Source organism: Nansenia antarctica, assembly GCF_963989245.1.
Source record: "Nansenia antarctica genome assembly, chromosome: 5".
NCBI lineage: Eukaryota > Metazoa > Chordata > Actinopteri > Argentiniformes > Microstomatidae > Nansenia > Nansenia antarctica.
The window spans coordinates 46,900,305-46,918,727 of NC_137690.1; the positions used below are offsets into that span (position 1 = coordinate 46,900,305).

The window sequence follows — 18,423 nt, forward strand, 5'->3', positions numbered from 1 at the left end:
GCTGCTATAGCAGTCTAAGGAATTGAGGAGCATTTTCACATATATATATTTTTGATTTTCAGAGGCCTTTATCCAAAGTGACTTACAACAAATACATTTGTCTAGGTCAGTGAATCATCTATCCACCAGTCATTGCAAGAAAAAGTAATCTATGGTAGGACCAGGGGCTATTGGCAGTCACAATGCTAGAAGAAGGAAGAATTTTAGAAATTGTAGAGAAAACTGGGGGGTAGAGGGGATGAAGAGGTCCTAGCAGGGACAGTTACAGTGTAGCCTTAACAGTAGGAACACATCCCCTGTCTCTCCATTAGTAAAGGTTAAAAGGTCACAATGACTTGGCTACAGCACATTGCTTTCAGATTCTTATTTACCGTTTGACTGAGGGAGAAAGGAAAAAACAAAGCTGAAAAACTTGGACTGGATGGAACAGTCAGCTGAGGTATGACAAAGTAATTAAAAAGTAAAATAAAAAAAATAACACAATAACGTGTATGATTACCTGTAAAATGAGGAATCTGTTGTGGTCGAGGTCGATGCCGTGGCTCCTCAGCAGAGCCCCCACCTCCTTGAAGGTGGTGGCCTTCTTGCCACTGACGTGGTAGGCTGAGGTGTTGTCCTTAAAGGCGGTTCTGGACACATTGAACTTGCTGTTGGGGACAACCTCGTAATCATCTCCTTCCTGGCACAACACACAAGATACACACCAGCTTAGATACACACCAGCTTAGATGTCACAAAATACACACCAGCTTAGATGTCACAAAATACACACCAGTTAAGATGTCACAAAATACACACCAGCTTAGATGTCACAAAATACACACCAGTTTAGATACACACCAGCTTAGATGTCACAAAATACACACCAGCTTAGATACACACCAGCTTAGATGTCACAAAATACACACCAGCTTAGATGTCACAAAATACACACCAGTTTAGATGTCACAAGAAATACACTCAGCGCACAGAGAGGAAAAATCATCCAATTCAACAAACATTTGAATATGTTTATATTCAAGTACAATTAAAACGTGTACAACGCGTATGAAGGTTTAGCTTCAACAACAGCAAAAAATAAACATTCATTTTGTACATTCATGAACATGGAGGATTCGTCAAGCTCAGCAAAAGTAATGCAGCAGACGGTGAGAATGAATACACAACCTATGATCTGATACACCATGACTGAAGACAAAAACAAAAAGGAAAAAAACATAAAATAGACTTAACAGATGTAGTTATGCATGTACTTGACAAAGCCAATGAAACTGCTTGTCTTTTATATAATGTATTATTATTTAGGTAATTATCTTACTTACACCCTCTGTGGTAGATCACAGTGATTTAAAAATGAAGAAATATGTAATAAATTATGCCCAATTAAGCCTTCACTCCCGTTGGTTTAATTTAAAATGTGTATCATTAATAAACAGGTGTGTATTTATTTAAAACAAATCGACAATAACTATTTTGATTTATTTATTTCCTGACCCTCACTCTGTTGCTGTCAGCATGTTTAGTCATTAATATTCATGTTCTAAGCCCTGATTGGCTGACAGAACTGTCACTGCACTTTGCCAAAAGCAAAACAAACATGAAGTGACACTAGCTAGCGAACACAACAGCACAAAGCCAGTCAACAGATGTGTCAGCCATGTGTGAACCTGGGTCTAAACCTGAATGGGAAGACCTTGAAAATGCAAAACCACTGCAACAGATAAGAGCATGTATGTAATGGTAGGTAGAGGCTAATTTAAATAGGTAGTGAGCTTGCAGGCATGAGCTTTCAAACCAATCTATGTTCCGAAAACCAGTTTGCTAGCTATTAGCTAATCTGTGACTTCAGAACTATGAATCATGCATGGCTGCACATTTAATTTTACTGCACATCAACCCTGTTGTCAACACATAAGGACTACGGGTGATTGGCTATTTAAAAGAAGCCATTTATGACATCATGACAGGGGCCAATACCACATCTAGAAGAAACAAGGTGGTGTTTTCAAAATGTAAGCTTTGCAAAACAGCATAGAATAATCTCACACTTGCGGTTTTTACTCAATACACCACTATGCAAAAGGACATTCAAAAGACAGATAAATTAGAACTTAAACTGGAGAGGGCCGTTAATATTAAAAGTATGGATGTCTGCAAAGGAAAAAGCTAAATTGGACAGAGGACATCTAATTTAATGTCAACCACCATTTAGCCAAATAACTCCCCTTTGACTTTCTGAGCAAAAACCTTGTTAAATTTGAGCAATAAAAAAATACTAAATTTCAGAGTTGACATGGGTGACTTTATTATTCCAATTAACTGTTTGAGTCTTTGTTTTAGTACTTGGTGTAGAAACATGTGGTTCTGTGTCATCCATTTGTAAGAAAAAAAAGAAAAAAAACAACAACATGCGAGGGGAAAAATACACTAGTTTTTAATCAAATCTTTTCTACACAATAGTTGTGTTAGTTAGGCACTTTATTGATCCCTGAGGGGAGATTCAGGCGTTACCGCAGCTCAGACCACAAAACAACATAAAGTGACAATTGAATAATAGGCTAAAATAAAATAGATTTAAAAAATATATAGATAGATATTTGGGGATACTTGGGGAAGCAGTAGATGTGTCAGTGTAGTATTGTTACCTTGTCAGTGATGGTCTGGAAATGCACATCCACAGTGCAGCTCTTCAGATCTTTGTGCTTGTCGGAGCTGTGGATCAGCACAGAGAGCTTTTTGGACCTGATTTTTTGGGCCCGGTACCCAAACACAAAGAGCATTGAATCGATCACGTTGGACTTCCCACTGCCATTTGGACCAATGATACAGGAAAAGCGCTGGGAGAGAAAGAGAGAGAGAAAGAGAGGGGGAGGGGGGGTTAAAATCTATAAAAAATCTCTCCAAACATCCATAAAAGGAAAATGTACAGAGAATCCACACAAATAATGTGCAGTTTAAAAGGATATCGACACAATTACACCAGATTAAAATCGTAGGCCTCTATAGTCATTGGGTGTATTTAAGAAAGTATTATTTTCATGCACCTGTGTTTGTAAGGAAAACAACTACGGTACAAGAGAAATTGAGGGGCAAAAAGTTTGCTTTAAAAAATAATAACTTCTTGAGGAGGAGAGAACAAAGGATCACCATTGGTGAGAGACACACACACACACAGCCAAAATGGAGGAGTGTGAGATGTCAACTCAGAAGATCTTATCTGGTGGATTTTACACTAAAATGCATCACTAAAACACATCTCACCTAAGAGAAGAACATTTATTCAGAACATGTAAATAATAATAAATAAAAAACCATAGAAATGGACAACACCCAGTATTAATGCAATGATATACACAACTGAGTACAAACAATTATTACAAGTAAATATGCAAAAAAAAAGAGGGGGATTTTCATAATGCTTTGTTGTACCTTGTGGAAAGGCCCAAGGATCTCCTCACCGGCGTACGACTTAAAGTTCTGATTGACTATATGCGTTATGATCAGGCGAGGAGCGCCTGGTTCATTGGTCATTGCTGGGGGCGGGGGTGGAGGGATGCTACCGAGAATCTCCTCCAAACTTCGGTTATCAAGCGCCTCGGCAGCGTCGTCGGGAGACGGATCTAGGGCAACAACAACAACAAAAGTTGAACTTTTATTCGTCGATGCGATTCGGTTCAGGTTGGGACAGTGGTGGTGGGTGGGGGAGGGGTGGTGAGGCAAAACAAACAAACAAACAAACCATAAGCAGACGAGAGAGCTAGTAGTCACAGTGCAGGAACAAAGACTCCCGAGGAACATCGGAAGTTAACTCGCACATTTACCATGTCGTTGCTCCCTAAAGCAACGTCTAACTATAGTAACCTTACTTGATCATAAAATAAACTACACTGCTACGCAAACGCTCTCTCTCCCACATCATATAAAAACGCTGTACACTCACTTCAACGAAAATGAATGATTACATGACACATTTCGATCATCCGATTCCACATTGCATTTTGCGCCACATGCATAACCCAATTATGAATCAAAGGGAAATTCGTCAATTCAAATATATGCCAAAATCCACAAGTTATCGTTTATGCTAGCTACCGTCTCACAATGACAAGTCCATTTGGCCTCAGTTCTATTGTTGTGTCCATTCACTGATGAGCATTAAGCAGGTAATTTCGTAAAGAAGATGACACTGACAATAGTTTTCTGACACTAAAACAAAAAGCTCCAACCATACACGGTATAAGTCACAACTCAAAAGTATACCACAAACGTCAAATTATGTTCTCAGGTGGAAAAGTCTCCTCGTCAATCTATTCAGTCAAACTTAAACACACAAAAAAGAGGTCAAAATATGATCCATCCAGCACACGTAACGGGTTTGGAGAAAAAAAGCAAACACAAATTAATATAATATCCCAAAATAAATTACCTTGCAAATCGGGCGAGCCCGAGAAAACCGCGCACACGCCACAATCATAATCATCTCAAAAATCACAAGAGACATTTATTGATGCCTTGCTCACGTTATGAGCTAGCCAGCAAGCTACGTGTTATGAATTGAGGCAGCACTCACAGCACCAGGCCAGTTGGACTCAACCATCACCGTCTTACTACCAACAATACACGCTGCCATTGAGTAAACGCACAACTTATTTTGGACGCAGACACCAAAACACCCTTTGTTACTCACCGTTTGTCGGCGTTGCCTTCCCTTGCCCATTGGAGTTGGTCTCCTTAGCGGGGAGCTCCAACTCCTCTTCGGAGTAATCTCGGGGCTGCGACCCTTTCCCTTTCGCCTTGGAGGCTGTGGAACTCTTCGCCGTTTTGGAAGGCATTATTATAAAGTCTAAAAAGGGATAATTCACATAAGTACATTTGTACAAATCCAGGAGTTTTTAGTTTTTTTGCGTATGTCCATATCAATGCGCAGCTATTGTAATTCATAATGAAAACACGCTGTTACTCCGTCATTTTCCCACCACAATCGGGCATTTTTACTCAACGTCTACACAAGAGTTGGAAAAAAAACTTCATTTCAGGTCAAAAGAGTAGATATGGGGTGACGGTTGCCACGTAAATAATAATAATGCTGCAAAAAATAACGCCTGTTTAGATAAGATTGCCGAGATCCACCTTAAATTGCCCATATTACAATTATGTTGACACGAATTAGCCCGTTTTAACTGTGCAGATGCGTATGTTAATAGTCTGAGGTGAAGTGGTAGTATTATTAGGAGGTTCCGTGTGACGAAAACACAATATTCACTTGACACGCAAGTTGAGCAAACAAAATTGTAACAATCCCGGTGGGTAAAAAACAAACAGCTGTGTAATTGGAAAGCCCTGGCTCCCTCTCTCACTGTTCTGGAGTCAGCTGACAGTCAGTTTTGACGCAACTTCAACTGCTGGGGAAATGGGGCGAGAACGAACAAGTCAAGTGCGTAAATGAACGGTGAGGAAAAAGACCGACAAAATGGTGACGTTAAGGGCTGTCAGTAAGCGCAAGAGACAGAGCTAAGTCAAACAAAATGGGATAGAGAACCAGTCATCAAAAGATGAGTGCAAACCAAAAAAATTCGCTGCCCTACAAGTAGCCAATGAGAGGCAGATTAAAGTGTATCATTAGTAGGCGGCACTGATGTAAATAGGGGAGCTTGAATTCAGCACGTCAGACAAGAGGTGACTTTGCAGAATTGGACAGGTAGCCAGTTGCACGATCATCTAATAGCTATAGTTCTCGCAAAACTATATCCCAATACTATTGAATGGTAATGCGTTGGTTAATGCAACCCACAGCAGCCAACTAAATTGCATGGGGCAATTTTATAATCAACAACCTTTTTAGCTAGTATTCAGATCAATGAGCTGTGCGGATAGGACAGTGTTACACACTAAATGGCGCGGACTACACACTGGATTAGCTCGCTAAATTAACACCCACAAACTTTAGCTTGGCTATCAGCAGTGGCATTGGTAGGAATAGTGCTTGCTTATATTTTAGGTACCGGTATATCGCTGTTTAAATCATGCTGTCTCTTATTTTTGGGTCAGGCTGGCTAGGTAGCCAGCTATTTGTGTGACGTTAACCTACATTATTTCTAAAATGGTGAACAAATGGCATTTTTTTTTGCTAACGCGTTTGCTAATATTCAAATATAGCCAACGTTTCATGTATACATGACTAGCTGGTTCTGCTTCAACGTAAGCACATTAACTAGTACTGACGCTAACTGGCTAGATAATGTTTTTTGCATGACGATGTGGTGTCGAAATAATGAAACAGATTTTAAAAAGAAACTTAGCTAGCAATGCCGTCTCAGTATCAGCATTATGTCAAGTCAAGTTTGCCATATTATAGGGCATCTGATGCTGAACTAGCTAGTGTAGCGACATCAAAACCAGCTAATTTTAGGAGACAACAATCCTCTATATTACAACATACACGAGATGAGCAAGTAGCTAGAGAGCTACGTTTGGAGTCAACGTTAGCTATTTAGCTATCAATGTTAGTTTCGCTTATAGCCATGTCAGTTTACCGTTTACTATGATGCGGACGAAGCTGTTATCTGTGACAATTCCTTATTTTCAGCCCTATTGTTAAAGGCGAATGGAAACAATTCTTGATATCCCAGACCTTTGAAATAAAGTCCATAAAAGTCAGCAAAAAGTCGTTACCTGACAAGAAGCTCTCAGTCGTAAATGGCGCCTAAACTCTCCCTCGAACCAGAATTCGTTACAAACTGACGCAAAGCACCATGGAACATTTATTGGTAGAAAAAAAGAAAAAGAAATTTAAAAAGGGGGCTGATGCCAAGATTAGTATTGAGCAACGGCGAACACACATTTTATTTTTTACTATTACAATTAATTTAGAGTATTTTATGTCCATATATATAGAAAATATCATGCGCTCGCTACGATTCGGAAGGAACTGCGGGAATTGTTGCCTGGATACCGATGGGAGGGGGCGTGAAAAACAACAGACAACGGTGTGTTTTTGTTTACAAAATAAATGTATTTTGATGGTTTGTTTTTATACCGTTATTTAACTTTGTAGGCAATCAAGAACTGAGATTTATCATTAAAAAAAACACGACATCTACATCAACAAAATAGTTACAAAATATTTTGAAAGTCGTTGCCATGGCTTTGATTAGGATATCACGAACTCTCGCGAGTGATATCCCGGGATTCTGAGGTTGCTGCTGCAAAGTTAGCTTGCGACTGGTAGACTTTAACGTTCGTGTCGATTTGCGAAACAATTGTAATCGTATATTGCGTAAACTATTAACGGTGGAGCTATTATGGCAACTGTACATACGTAGAGAACTAAGTTGGTCTGCCAGCAAGCGTGAAACAGTGAGAGGACTCATCACGTTAGCTAGCTGGCTAACGCTCCAGTTCAAGGTACCGTGGCAACGACAGACGCTTGTGTGATTAGCTGGTTAGTAACGTTAGTAAGCAACCAGCCAGTCCATGATTTAGCTCGACTACATCGCACCAGTTTATAATACTATGATGGGGGTTGCTGAGTAAATTATTACTACTAATAATGAAGTGTCAAAAAAAAAATGTACAGCAACATTTTCCCAAACAGACCAATGCACCTTTTTTGATACTAGTAGTGTTGCGAGTAGATTCATACCAATCAGGAAATGTAATGTTGGAAAAACAAGTTTTACAGTAGGCCTACAGTCTGTTATTATTATGCTTGCCATATGCGATCTGAATAGGGCACTATGACCTGTTAGTTCAGAGTAAATAGACACCAATATTTTCCATGACAGCTCAAGACTAAAACTAGTAGTAATCGTGTAATCGTCTCATCCAAGTCATTCATTCATTCAACTTTTATTTAAGCTGGAAAGGCCACTGAGGTTCCCTTCATTTACAGAGACGACGAGTGACAAGATACAATAACATAGTTGACAAAACAAAGTAAAACATAATCATAATCACTGACAGTAAGCCTAAGTAAGGCATTTGCACGTGTAGGATAAGGACCAACGTTAAAATCTAACATTCTCGATGTAGGGAGGTTGCTTACCAATACATTTGTTAAAAATGAACAAAAACCAATGTATATTACACCTCTCTGCAAGAGAAGGCCAAGATGGGTGCTTTTATTTTGAAGGGTTTACATTAAAGGAATGGTTCATTATTTTGACACTTACTGTATAAAAGTGAACCATCCCTTTAATAAACTCTCACCAAGAAGTCGGTAGCTGTGGATACACCAATGTTACTCCAGCAGCAGAATTACAGGTCAATATGGGAGGTGTTGTACTTTAATCAATGTCTCTTCCTTTGTTTCATACAGTGAACATCAAGAACCAGCAACTTCCAAAGAGGACTTTTTACGGTTGCCATCACGATGAGATTAAAAACGTCCTTACTGAAGGAACCAAAACATATCCTTTCAGCCTACAGGGCTGCACTGTGTCACAGGCCCTGTCTAAGAGTGCTACTGTACTACTCACAATGCTTGCAAGTTATTCTGTTGATGAACATACAGTCAGATGAAAGCACATCATAGTAGTAATAATGGACTGCACTTATATAGCACCTTATTCCAAAGTGCTTTACATTGGCCTCTCATTCACCCAAGGGCGGCTGTGGCACAGGAGGTAGAGCCACCGTCTAATGATCGCAAGGTTGGCAGATCAGTGGTTCGAGCCCCGGCTGGCCACATGTCGAAGTGTCCTTGGGCCGGTGTGTGTGTGTGAATGGGTGAATGAGAGGCCGTTGTAAAGCGCTTTGGATAAGTGCAGTCCATTTACCATTTACCATTCACACACACATTCACACACCAAATGGTGGCAAGCGACCATGCAAGGCACTGGCCTGCTCATTGGGAGCATTCAGAGTTCAGTGTCTTTTCCAAGGACACTTCGACACGTGGCCAGCTGGGGATCGAACCGCCGACCTTGCGACCGTCCTGAGCCACAGCTGCCACAGTAGTAGAAGGCTAGATCATATAAACAAATATAACCCTTCACTGTAAATTGTGATCTACCATCACATTCATAGCTGTCTTTTACGGGGGGCTCTTTTTGAAAACAGCACCCACATTTCACAGGAGATCTATTCTAAAAACAAAACGTGTCTGGAAAAAGGCTCACAATTGCACACTTTTGAATTTCTTAACAGCTGTCACAAATGGACCTTTTTAGACTTTTTCAGAGAGGGTCTTATGCTTGGAGATGTTCGTCAGGTGGAAAAAGTTTTACAGACATGACTAATGTGGGCATCAAATGAGAGCAGGTTCAAGTTTCACACCCGGGTGGATGATGACCTAGGAGACTGGCAGAGCCAATGCTGCAGGAGTCGGTGATCTGTTAGGAGGGGTGGGGGGGGGGGGGGGGGGGGGACAGTTGGAAAAGGTTGACAGAGCAGATGGTGTGTCAGGCTTGGTTTTTTATGTACACCTGTGTGTCATCTGTGTAGCAGTGTGGAATTGGACATTGTGTTGTCTCAAGATCTGCCTGAGTAGGAGCATGTAGAGAAGGAAGAGGGTAGGACCACGGGTGGGCTGGTGGACTGCTCTGAATGGCCTTGGGAAGACTCATAACAACACAGACCTAATGGTAGAATACACATGGGTACTAGGAGAATAAACATGGTACTTGGTACATGGTTCTTGCAATTGGGGGGGGGGTATAGTAACCAAAAAAGGCTTCGAACCATCCCTCTATTCTTTCCCACCAGCCCATACCCATATCCTTTTTTTTTAAGGTTAGCCCCACTCATATTTTTCGTTTTATTGGATAGAGATAGTGAAGATAGGAGAGTAAGGAGGAGAGTAAGGAGGAAGAGGGCATGTCAGCACATTGCACGGGCTGGATTCGAACCCATGGCCGACGTGGGCATATAATGTTTGGGCACTGTTTGGGCACTGTAATAATAATGTATATAGCGCCTTTCACAGACCCAAGGTTGCTTTACAAGGGAATGGGACAAACAGAACAGAAACAGTGAAACAGCTCCTAAAGGTTGAATGCAGTGGTGAAAAGCTGGGTTTTACCCAGGGCAGCTTTGAATACACTGTAGGCCACCAGTGGTACCAGAACACTGGACCACCCCACGGCCACCACCACGGGCCTCCTCCTTAACACCCGGACACATAAAGAGCTGGCGAGCTGCGTGGGCTGGACCACGGCGGACGAGGTGTTCTCCTGCAGCGAGGACCACCAGCTCCTGAGGTGGAACCTGCTGGCGGGCGAGACCACCCAGGTGGTGAAGCTCCAGGAGGACCTCTTCCCCGTCGACCTGCACTGGTTCCCTAAGACGGTGGGCGGCAAGAAGCAGGCCCAGGCCGAGATCTTCGTGCTCACCAGCACCGACGGTTAGTCTCACACTGCCTGGCTGGGCCCCCCCCCCCAATTGATGATGTCAATGATTCATTAGGGCCTTGAGTTTTTCTTCGTCTTTTTTGTGTGTGTGTGTGTGATTTGTGTTGCTTTGTGTAGACAGTGGGAAAGAAGAGGAGAGAGGAGGAGTTAGGATATATTTTTGTAGTAACGATCGTAGACTCGTTAGTTGACAAAACAATCAAGTTTTTTTATGCATCCGTCGCATCCTTTCAGGCTGCCAATGATGTTTTCTCGCATTGATTTTGCTCAATACCAATACCATACCATTACATTATACACTGCAAATGATACGGCGACTTTATTTAGATTGACTGTAATGGAACAGGTAGGGTTAGGGTTAGGTTAGGACGTGGGTGTGTGGACGTGGGTGTGGACGTGTGGGTGTGGACGTGTGGACGTGGGTGTGTTCACAAGGTCGCCCGACTGCCCTGTCTTTGTGAAAAGCATCATGTGGTGCTTTTCTACTGTTACTGTCCCAACACCTCAGACTGTTAATAATAACAGTCAACAAACACAGACGTGCATGTGCGAACACAGACACACACAAACACTCACTCACTCACTCACTCACTCACTCACTCACTCACTCACTCACTCACTCACTCACTCACTCACACACACACACACACACACACACACACACACACACACTCACATGAATACAGTGCTTGGGCCCAAAAAGAAGTCTGGACCCGGCCTCTAGTGGAGCGGCGCCACCGGTGACCCGTGGTGCTCCTCCGCCTGTGTCAGAGAGAGAGAGAGAGAGAGAGAGAGAGAAACAGAGAGAGAGAGAGAGAGAGAGAGAGAGAGAGAGAGACACAGAGAGAGACAGAGAGAGACAGAGAGAGAGAGAGAGGCAGAGAGACAGAGAGAGAGACATAGAGAGAGACAGACAGACGGAGACAGACAGAGAGAAAGAGACAGACAGAGAGAGACAGAGAGAGACAGAGAGAGATAGAGAGACAGAGACAGAGAGAGACAGAGAGAGACAGAGAGACAGAGAGAGAGACAGAAGGGAAAGCTCAGGCCCGGGGCCATTGATAGAAGGGAAAACCTTCTTCTATCACCTTCTTATAAACCTTTGTTTTATTTTATTTTTTTGACCCTGGAGAAACAGAGAAACAGTACAAGGGGGGAAATAGAAGTTTTTAGGGACACAGTAGAGGGGAAAAGCTGGTGTCTTCAGGAGACGCAGTGCTGAGGGTTAGGGTTAGATGTCTCAGGAGGAGAGACAGACAGAGAGACAGACAGAGGGAGAGAGAGACAGAGAGACAGAGAGAGACAGAGAGAGAGACAGAGACAGACAGAGAGAGAGAGAGACAGAGAGAGACAGACAGAGAGATAGAAAGACAGACAGAGAGAGAGAGAGACGGAGAGAGAGACAGAGAGAGACGGCGAGAGAGACAGAGAGACAGACAGAGAGACAGATAGAGAGAGACAGCGAGAGACAGAGAGACAGACAGAGAGAGACAGAGAGACAGGGAGACAGAGAGACAGAGAGACAGAGAGAGACAGAGAGAGACAGAGAGAGAGAGAGAGAGAGAGAGAGACAGAGAGAGAGACAGAGAGAGAGACAGAGAGAGGGACGTAGGGCAGTTGCAGCAGAGGACCTGTGGTCACCATGCGAATGGCAGTGTATGGTTACATAAACACACCCACAAACTGAAGCAGCAATTTTCCCCCTGGAAGCCGGAGGTAGAGTAGTGAAAACTCTGTTATGGTTCACTGTACGCACTAGTACTTTCTGCTACAAAGATATCATTTGTTACCCTTTTTTTCTTTTCTTTTTTTCTTCATATTAACCATATTACAGTTCATTGAGCTCCACTATGGAGCGAGGAAGTTGTGCTGAACAACTCTATCCCTAATTAGAACTTTTTAGGAAAATGGCATTTAGATTAAATTGGCATTTTAGATTTTCTAAAGAAATTGGCATATCAACTTCTATATCTAAATCTATATCTTTATCCTGATACAGAGACATTACCCACAGCAGGTTTTTAATGCAGGTTTCTCAGGTTATTTCTGTTTCTATTGTCTCGCAATTTCAGTTGGCGATGAAACATTCAAATAGAAACCATGTATAGCTTTGCTGGGTGGGTGGGTGGGGGGAAAATCTATAGTAACTTTGTGGCTTTCTCTCCAACCTCATCTGGTGTGCGTGGGCCTCTCAGTGTCTCTGAGACATCAACCCTGGGTAGGGTCGGTGATGCTGACAGACACACTGCACACGCTGTGAGCTGTTTTTCTGTGCTTTCTAACGGCCGCGGCTTTAATCGAAATTGACAGCAAAAAAAACAACTGTTTTCGAAAAAAAACGTTTTTTCTTCTTTTTTTAAATCAATGTTGTTTTTAAAAATCCAAGCGCCCGTTAATACCGCGCGGCCACGGACGAGGTTCTACCTGCTTTTCTGGGTCATCGTCGTCATCTCGGCAGCGACATTCACTTTTGTCAGGACGTCCAAATATAGAAACGGGGAAAAGAGCAGGCAGCATGCTGATTTGCAGTTTTAGGCGACCCGAAATTACATAGAACATTCTGAATTTTTTAATATGCACCGCCACAAAGTATATGGTAGTCTGGTGTCTTTGATAACTGTCTCCATGCCTGACCGCTCCGCCAGTAGATAGGAAACGGATCCCATTGGTGCAGCGGCCGGACAGCGCCTTTTGCTCTTCCGTTTGTTTGTGCGAGACACTTGTCCTCAGGAGAGACCAGGTAGGTGTTAGGATGACACAGCTGCTGGCTAATGATCTCCACACATGTTGAGGACTTGAATAGTGACAGGACAGTTTATGTAGTGTAGGTAACCTGCTGTTACCTGTCTGTCTGTCTGTCTGTCTGGTCTGGTGTGTATGTCTACCTGTTACCTGTCTGTCTGTCTGGTGTGTGTCTACCTGTTACCTGTCTGTCTGGTCTGGTGTGTGTGTGTCTACCTGTTACCTATATGTCTGGTCTGGTGTGTGTCTACCTGTTACCTGTCTGTCTGTCTGGTGTGTGTCTACCTGTTACCTGTCTGTCTGGTGTGTCTACCTGTTACCTGTCTGTCTGGTGTGTGTCTACCTGTTAACTGTCTGTCTGGTGTGTGTGTGTCTACCTGTTACATGTCTGTCTGGTGTGTCTCTACCTGTTACCTGTCTGGTGTGTGTCTACCTGTTACCTGTCTGGCTGGTCTGGTGTGTGTCTACCTGTTACCTGTCTGTCTGTCTGGTGTGTGTCTACCTGTTACCTGTCTGTCTGGTCTGGTGTGTATGTCTACCTGTTACCTGTCTGTCTGTCTGTCTGTCTGGTGTGTGTCTACCTGTTACCTGTCTGTCTGTCTGGTGTGTGTCTACCTGTTACCTGTCTGTCTGGTCTGGTGTGTGTGTCTACCTGTTACCTGTCTGTCTGGTCTGGTGTGTATGTCTACCTGTTACCTGTCTGTCTGTCTGGTGTGTGTCTACCTGTTACCTGTCTGTCTGTCTGGTGTGTGTCTACCTGTTACCTGTCTGTCTGGTCTGGTGTGTATGTCTACCTGTTACCTGTCTGTCTGGTGTGTGTCTACCTGTTACCTGTCTGTCTGTCTGGTGTGTGTCTACCTGTTACCTGTCTGTCTGGTCTGGTGTGTGTCTACCTGTTACCTGTCTGTCTGTCTGGTGTGTGTGTCTACCTGTTACCTGTCTGTCTGTCTGGTGTGTGTCTACCTGTTACCTGTCTGTCTGTCTGGTGTGTATGTCTACCTGTTACCTGTCACCTGTCTGTCTGTCTGGTGTGTGTCTACCTGTTACCTGTCTGTCTGTCTGGTGTGTGTCTACCTGTTACCTGTCTGTCTGGTCTGGTGTGTGTGTCTACCTGTTACCTGTCTGTCTGTCTGGTGTGTGTCTACCTGTTACCTGTCTGTCTGTCTGGTGTGTGTCTACCTGTTACCTGTCTGTCTGTCTGGTGTGTGTCTACCTGTTACCTGTCTGTCTGGTGTGTGTCTACCTGTTACCTGTCTGTTACCTGTCTGTTACCTGTCTGTTACTTGTGTGTTTCCAGTGTGTTTCCAGTGTGTTACCAGTGTGTTACCAGTGTGTTTCCAGTGTGTTACCTGTGTGTTACCAGTGTGTTACCTGTGTGTTACCTGTGTGTTACCTGTGTGTTACCTCAGTGTTACCTGTGTGTTACCTGTGTGTTACCTGTGTGTTACCTGTGTGTTACCTCAGTGTTACCTGTGTGTTACCTGTGTGTTACCTGTGTGTTACCTGTGTGTTACCTCAGTGTGACCAGTGTGTTACCAGTGTGTTACCTGTGTGTTACCTGTGTGTTACCTGTGTGTTACCTGTGTGTAGGTAAGTTCCACCTGGTGTCCAAGACCGGGCGTATTGAGAAGAGTGTGGAGGCCCACAAAGGAGCCGTGCTGGCCGGGCGATGGAACTACGACGGAACTGCTCTCGTCACAGGTGAGATACACACACACACACACAACCTTCACTCTCTGCTCCTCACTGTGTGTACCTGCAACTCTTCAGCCAAAGCTTGCTGTGTGTGTGTGTGTGTGTGTGTGTGTGTGTGTGTGTGTGTGTGTGTGTGTGTGTGTGTGTGTGTGTGATTCTGGTTGACTTTTTTGTCATTTTCACAGCCGGAGAGGACGGGCAGATCAAGATCTGGTCTAAGAGTGGGATGCTGAGGTCCACCTTAGCCCAGCAAGGTAAGATACCAGTTCTGTAGTTCTGTAGGCCATGGTGCTAGACCACTGGACCACCCCATGCCATGGTACCAGACCACTGGACCACCCCAGGCCATGGTACCAGACCACTGGACCACCCCAGGCCATGGTGCCAGACCACTGGACCACCCCAGGCCATGGTACCAGACCACTAGACCACCCCAGATGGTGGTGGTGGTGGTGGAGGTGATGGAGGTGGTGGAGGTGGTGGTGGTGGTGGAGGTGGTGGTGGAGGTGGTGGTGGAGGTGGTGGAGGTGGTGGTGGTGGTGGTGGTGGTGGTGGTGGAGGTGGTGGTGGTGGAGGTGGTGATGGAGGTGGTGATGGAAGTGGTGATGGAAGTGGTGGAGGTGGAGGTGGTGGCAGCAGCACCATGTGAGTGAGTCATGGGCTGTGTTCGGAATAGCGTACTAGCATACTAGATATGACGTAGATTTTGAGTATGTAGTACGTTCCGAACGTACAGTATGCGAGATTTGAGTATGCGAGAAATTTAGTAGGCGAGCAGTTATTTCCGGGAAATTTGAAGTCGGTTTTGATGGACACTATCTCATCTCCTATTTCCCTAAATGCATTTCGCGTCCAGAGTTGCAGAGTTGCGTCCAGGGTTGCCAGATGGGACGGGTTACCGCCGAATGGGCTACTTGATTTTGAGGTTATAGAAAGTTTAGGCTGTAAATTGTCAATCCCATCTGGCAACCCTTTCAGCCTCGTCAAACTCATACAGCTTTTGTTTACATTGTCCGATAGCCTGGGGACCGAAAGCTTGCAATAAACATAGTTTTTTGCACATATTTGAGAGTGCAGATGCTGCTTTCTTGCACTCTATTTGATACTCTTCAGCTGCAGCACCCCAGCTAAGTCTGATCACGGATGAGCGGTGGTATTTTCACTACATTAACATGGTGAAATGCATTCTCAGACCAGGCTAGTCGTCATGATTACAAATATGCCACTTGAAATGCATGAAATCCACGTTTATTTGTGTCTTACACACATGTTCACCTAGTATTTGACTGCTTGTAGCCCAATCACGAATGATCCCAGTATTGTAGCTTCAGGCGGACAGGTTGGGTTGTTATTGGGCTTGCTGCAGCCCACGATATGTTATTGCTCATATATATTTATTTTAATCATGTTATTTTACCAACTGTTAAGACAACAATATAGTAAGCTAGTTACTTGAGATATACTTAAGATCAGTGGAGGCTGGTGACTTCCAGAATTGAGGAGGCCAATTTCTTTTCCGCTTGCTCGCTTCACTCGCGATGGAATGTTCCCTGTTCTTCTTATCTGTCTTTGTTAAAAATTATTAATTTGTGTTTGGCGGTACTGAAGGGATTGGGACACTCTCAGGATGGTGGATGAAGCAGCTTTTATTGCCTGCACAATGGGTCATCAAATAAACAAAACAATTGGCATGAATCTCTGGTCCGCCTGCAGCAGCTATTGTCCCTTCTGCTCAGGCTCACAACATTCACCACAACATACTACATACAATCAATGACATGTGAAAAGCACTCAAACACTATGTCAATCAGACACACAATATACAATTCAGAACAATACTTCATCCATTTCTAATATTTATCCTGCAGAACAGCACTCATACACGCGTGTGGCGGAAAAAGGTACTACACGTGGAATGCAACATGACGTTACTGACTAGCCATGCCCTAGCTCGTGAATGCTAGCAACACCACGAGTGGACTCTTACAAAATGCACCAAAACATAGAACTCAAACAACATATGTAATAAGTTACCTGCACAATGGGTCATGGTCCGCCTGCAGCAGCTATTGTCCCTTCTGCTCAGGCTCACAACATTCACCACAACATACTACATACAATTATTAATTATTAATATTAAAAATAAAACGGTTCAATAAATCCTAAATGTTGTCTACCTATTCGATGTATAAATCGCGCCAGAATCTCGCCGACTTCCGAGGTCATTTTAAGCAAAAGTATTTGGCCAAATGAGCTATTATTTTCAGGGATAATAGCCATGGGTGTTCTAGCGTGTCCTGCACTGAAGTGACTGGCGTTCATGTGATTGGACGAACAAAATGTCAATCTTTCAGCCCTGGACTCAATGCATGATGAGGCAAGGCCTCCTGTGCCCACCCATTTTCAGTGATTTGGCCAATCAAATATTGCCATGAGAAAAATTGCATTACATTGACTTCTATGAGAAACCACTTTCCGACAGGAGGCCTGGACTTTCCGACAGGAGGCCTGGCCTCCTTCAATAGAAACGGATAGGGATTCTGGCCTGTAGGTGCTTTACAATTGCAATATTGGGTTTTAGCCATGGAAAAATTCAGATTTATGAACAAAACGGAAATAATATTAATATAATATAATATGTTAAATAAATAAATAAAATAAATATAATTATTGCTTTTTTAAATCTCTCTCTCTTCTCTCAAATTATTGGGGAGGCCAGGCCTCCTCCACCTCTATGGAGGAGCCTCCACTGCTTAAGATATTGGCCCCCCAAATCATTTTACAACGTGTTGTAATTATGTTACGATATTTCTGTCGAGTGTGTGAAGGTAAACGCAGGGTGCGTTCGTAAAATCGCTCGGAGAGCACCGGAGCGGACACTAGGTGCAACGTCATAAAGCGACCAGGTAATTAGATTGGACAAGAGGCATTCCATGAGTGCTGATCATATTTCCAGGGCGAATTTACGAACGCAGCTAGCGAACAGAAGACGCAAAAAATCGTCAGATCAGATATATAAACGGGTTATTTTGGTAAACTGGACACATTTTGGGAATATATGTGGTTACTTTCTCGCCTGAAAACATATTAAAACTTCATAAAAGAAATGTTAACACTTGTAAAGCCAAAATTACATATTTTAGCTAATGGAGGTTTAAAATGGAGGATTAAATTCGCCGTTCCCGGCGAAATGCATTCTGGGAGGCATTCTGGTAGGAGGTATGCAGTATGCATAATGATCGGCTGGTTTTCGGATACTTAACCTACTTAATTATGAATTTAGTAGGTAGTATGCAGTATATACTCATTGAGTATGCTAGTATGCAGTATGCTAGTATACCATTCCGAACACAGCCATGGAGTGGAGGCCGGTGGCGGCCATCTTGTAAACAGACGACACACATAGCCGCCAATTATAGTCTCTCATGCACACACACACACATGCACACACACACACACACACACCACAGCACTCATTAACCCCGCTGGGTTAGAGGGCACCTCACTGAAGAGAGGGAGAGGGAGAGAGAGAGAGAGAGAGAGAGAGAGAGAGAGAGAGAGAGTGAGAGGGAGAGAGAGAGAGAGAGAGAAAGAGAGAAGTTTGTATGTGTCTGTTCAAAACCGCTGTAAACGCAAT

At 43.4% G+C, this 18,423-nt stretch overlaps 2 protein-coding genes across 2 annotated transcripts in view; one reads left to right on the forward strand and one right to left on the reverse strand.

Annotated features, from left to right (window-relative positions):
* smc4 (structural maintenance of chromosomes 4) overlaps positions 1–5,296 on the reverse strand; it is a 48,100-nt gene extending 42,804 nt beyond the window's left edge. The window contains exons 1-4 of the mRNA XM_080532757.1: positions 4,688–5,296; positions 3,430–3,620; positions 2,646–2,837; positions 500–679 (exon numbers count right to left, since the gene is read on the reverse strand). Of these exons, the coding sequence (XP_080388883.1) occupies positions 500–679; positions 2,646–2,837; positions 3,430–3,620; positions 4,688–4,832 (708 nt within the window). The 5' untranslated portion in view covers positions 4,833–5,296. The remainder of the gene's footprint in view (positions 1–499; positions 680–2,645; positions 2,838–3,429; positions 3,621–4,687) is intronic.
* A 4,554-nt stretch (positions 5,297–9,850) lies between these two features.
* ift80 (intraflagellar transport 80 homolog (Chlamydomonas)) overlaps positions 9,851–18,423 on the forward strand; it is a gene marked incomplete at its 5' end in the record, with an annotated part of 95,725 nt that continues 87,152 nt past the window's right edge. Inside the window, 4 exons of the mRNA XM_080531647.1 lie at positions 9,851–9,859; positions 10,048–10,342; positions 14,682–14,792; positions 14,972–15,040. Coding sequence (XP_080387773.1) covers positions 9,851–9,859; positions 10,048–10,342; positions 14,682–14,792; positions 14,972–15,040 — 484 coding nt within the window. The remainder of the gene's footprint in view (positions 9,860–10,047; positions 10,343–14,681; positions 14,793–14,971; positions 15,041–18,423) is intronic.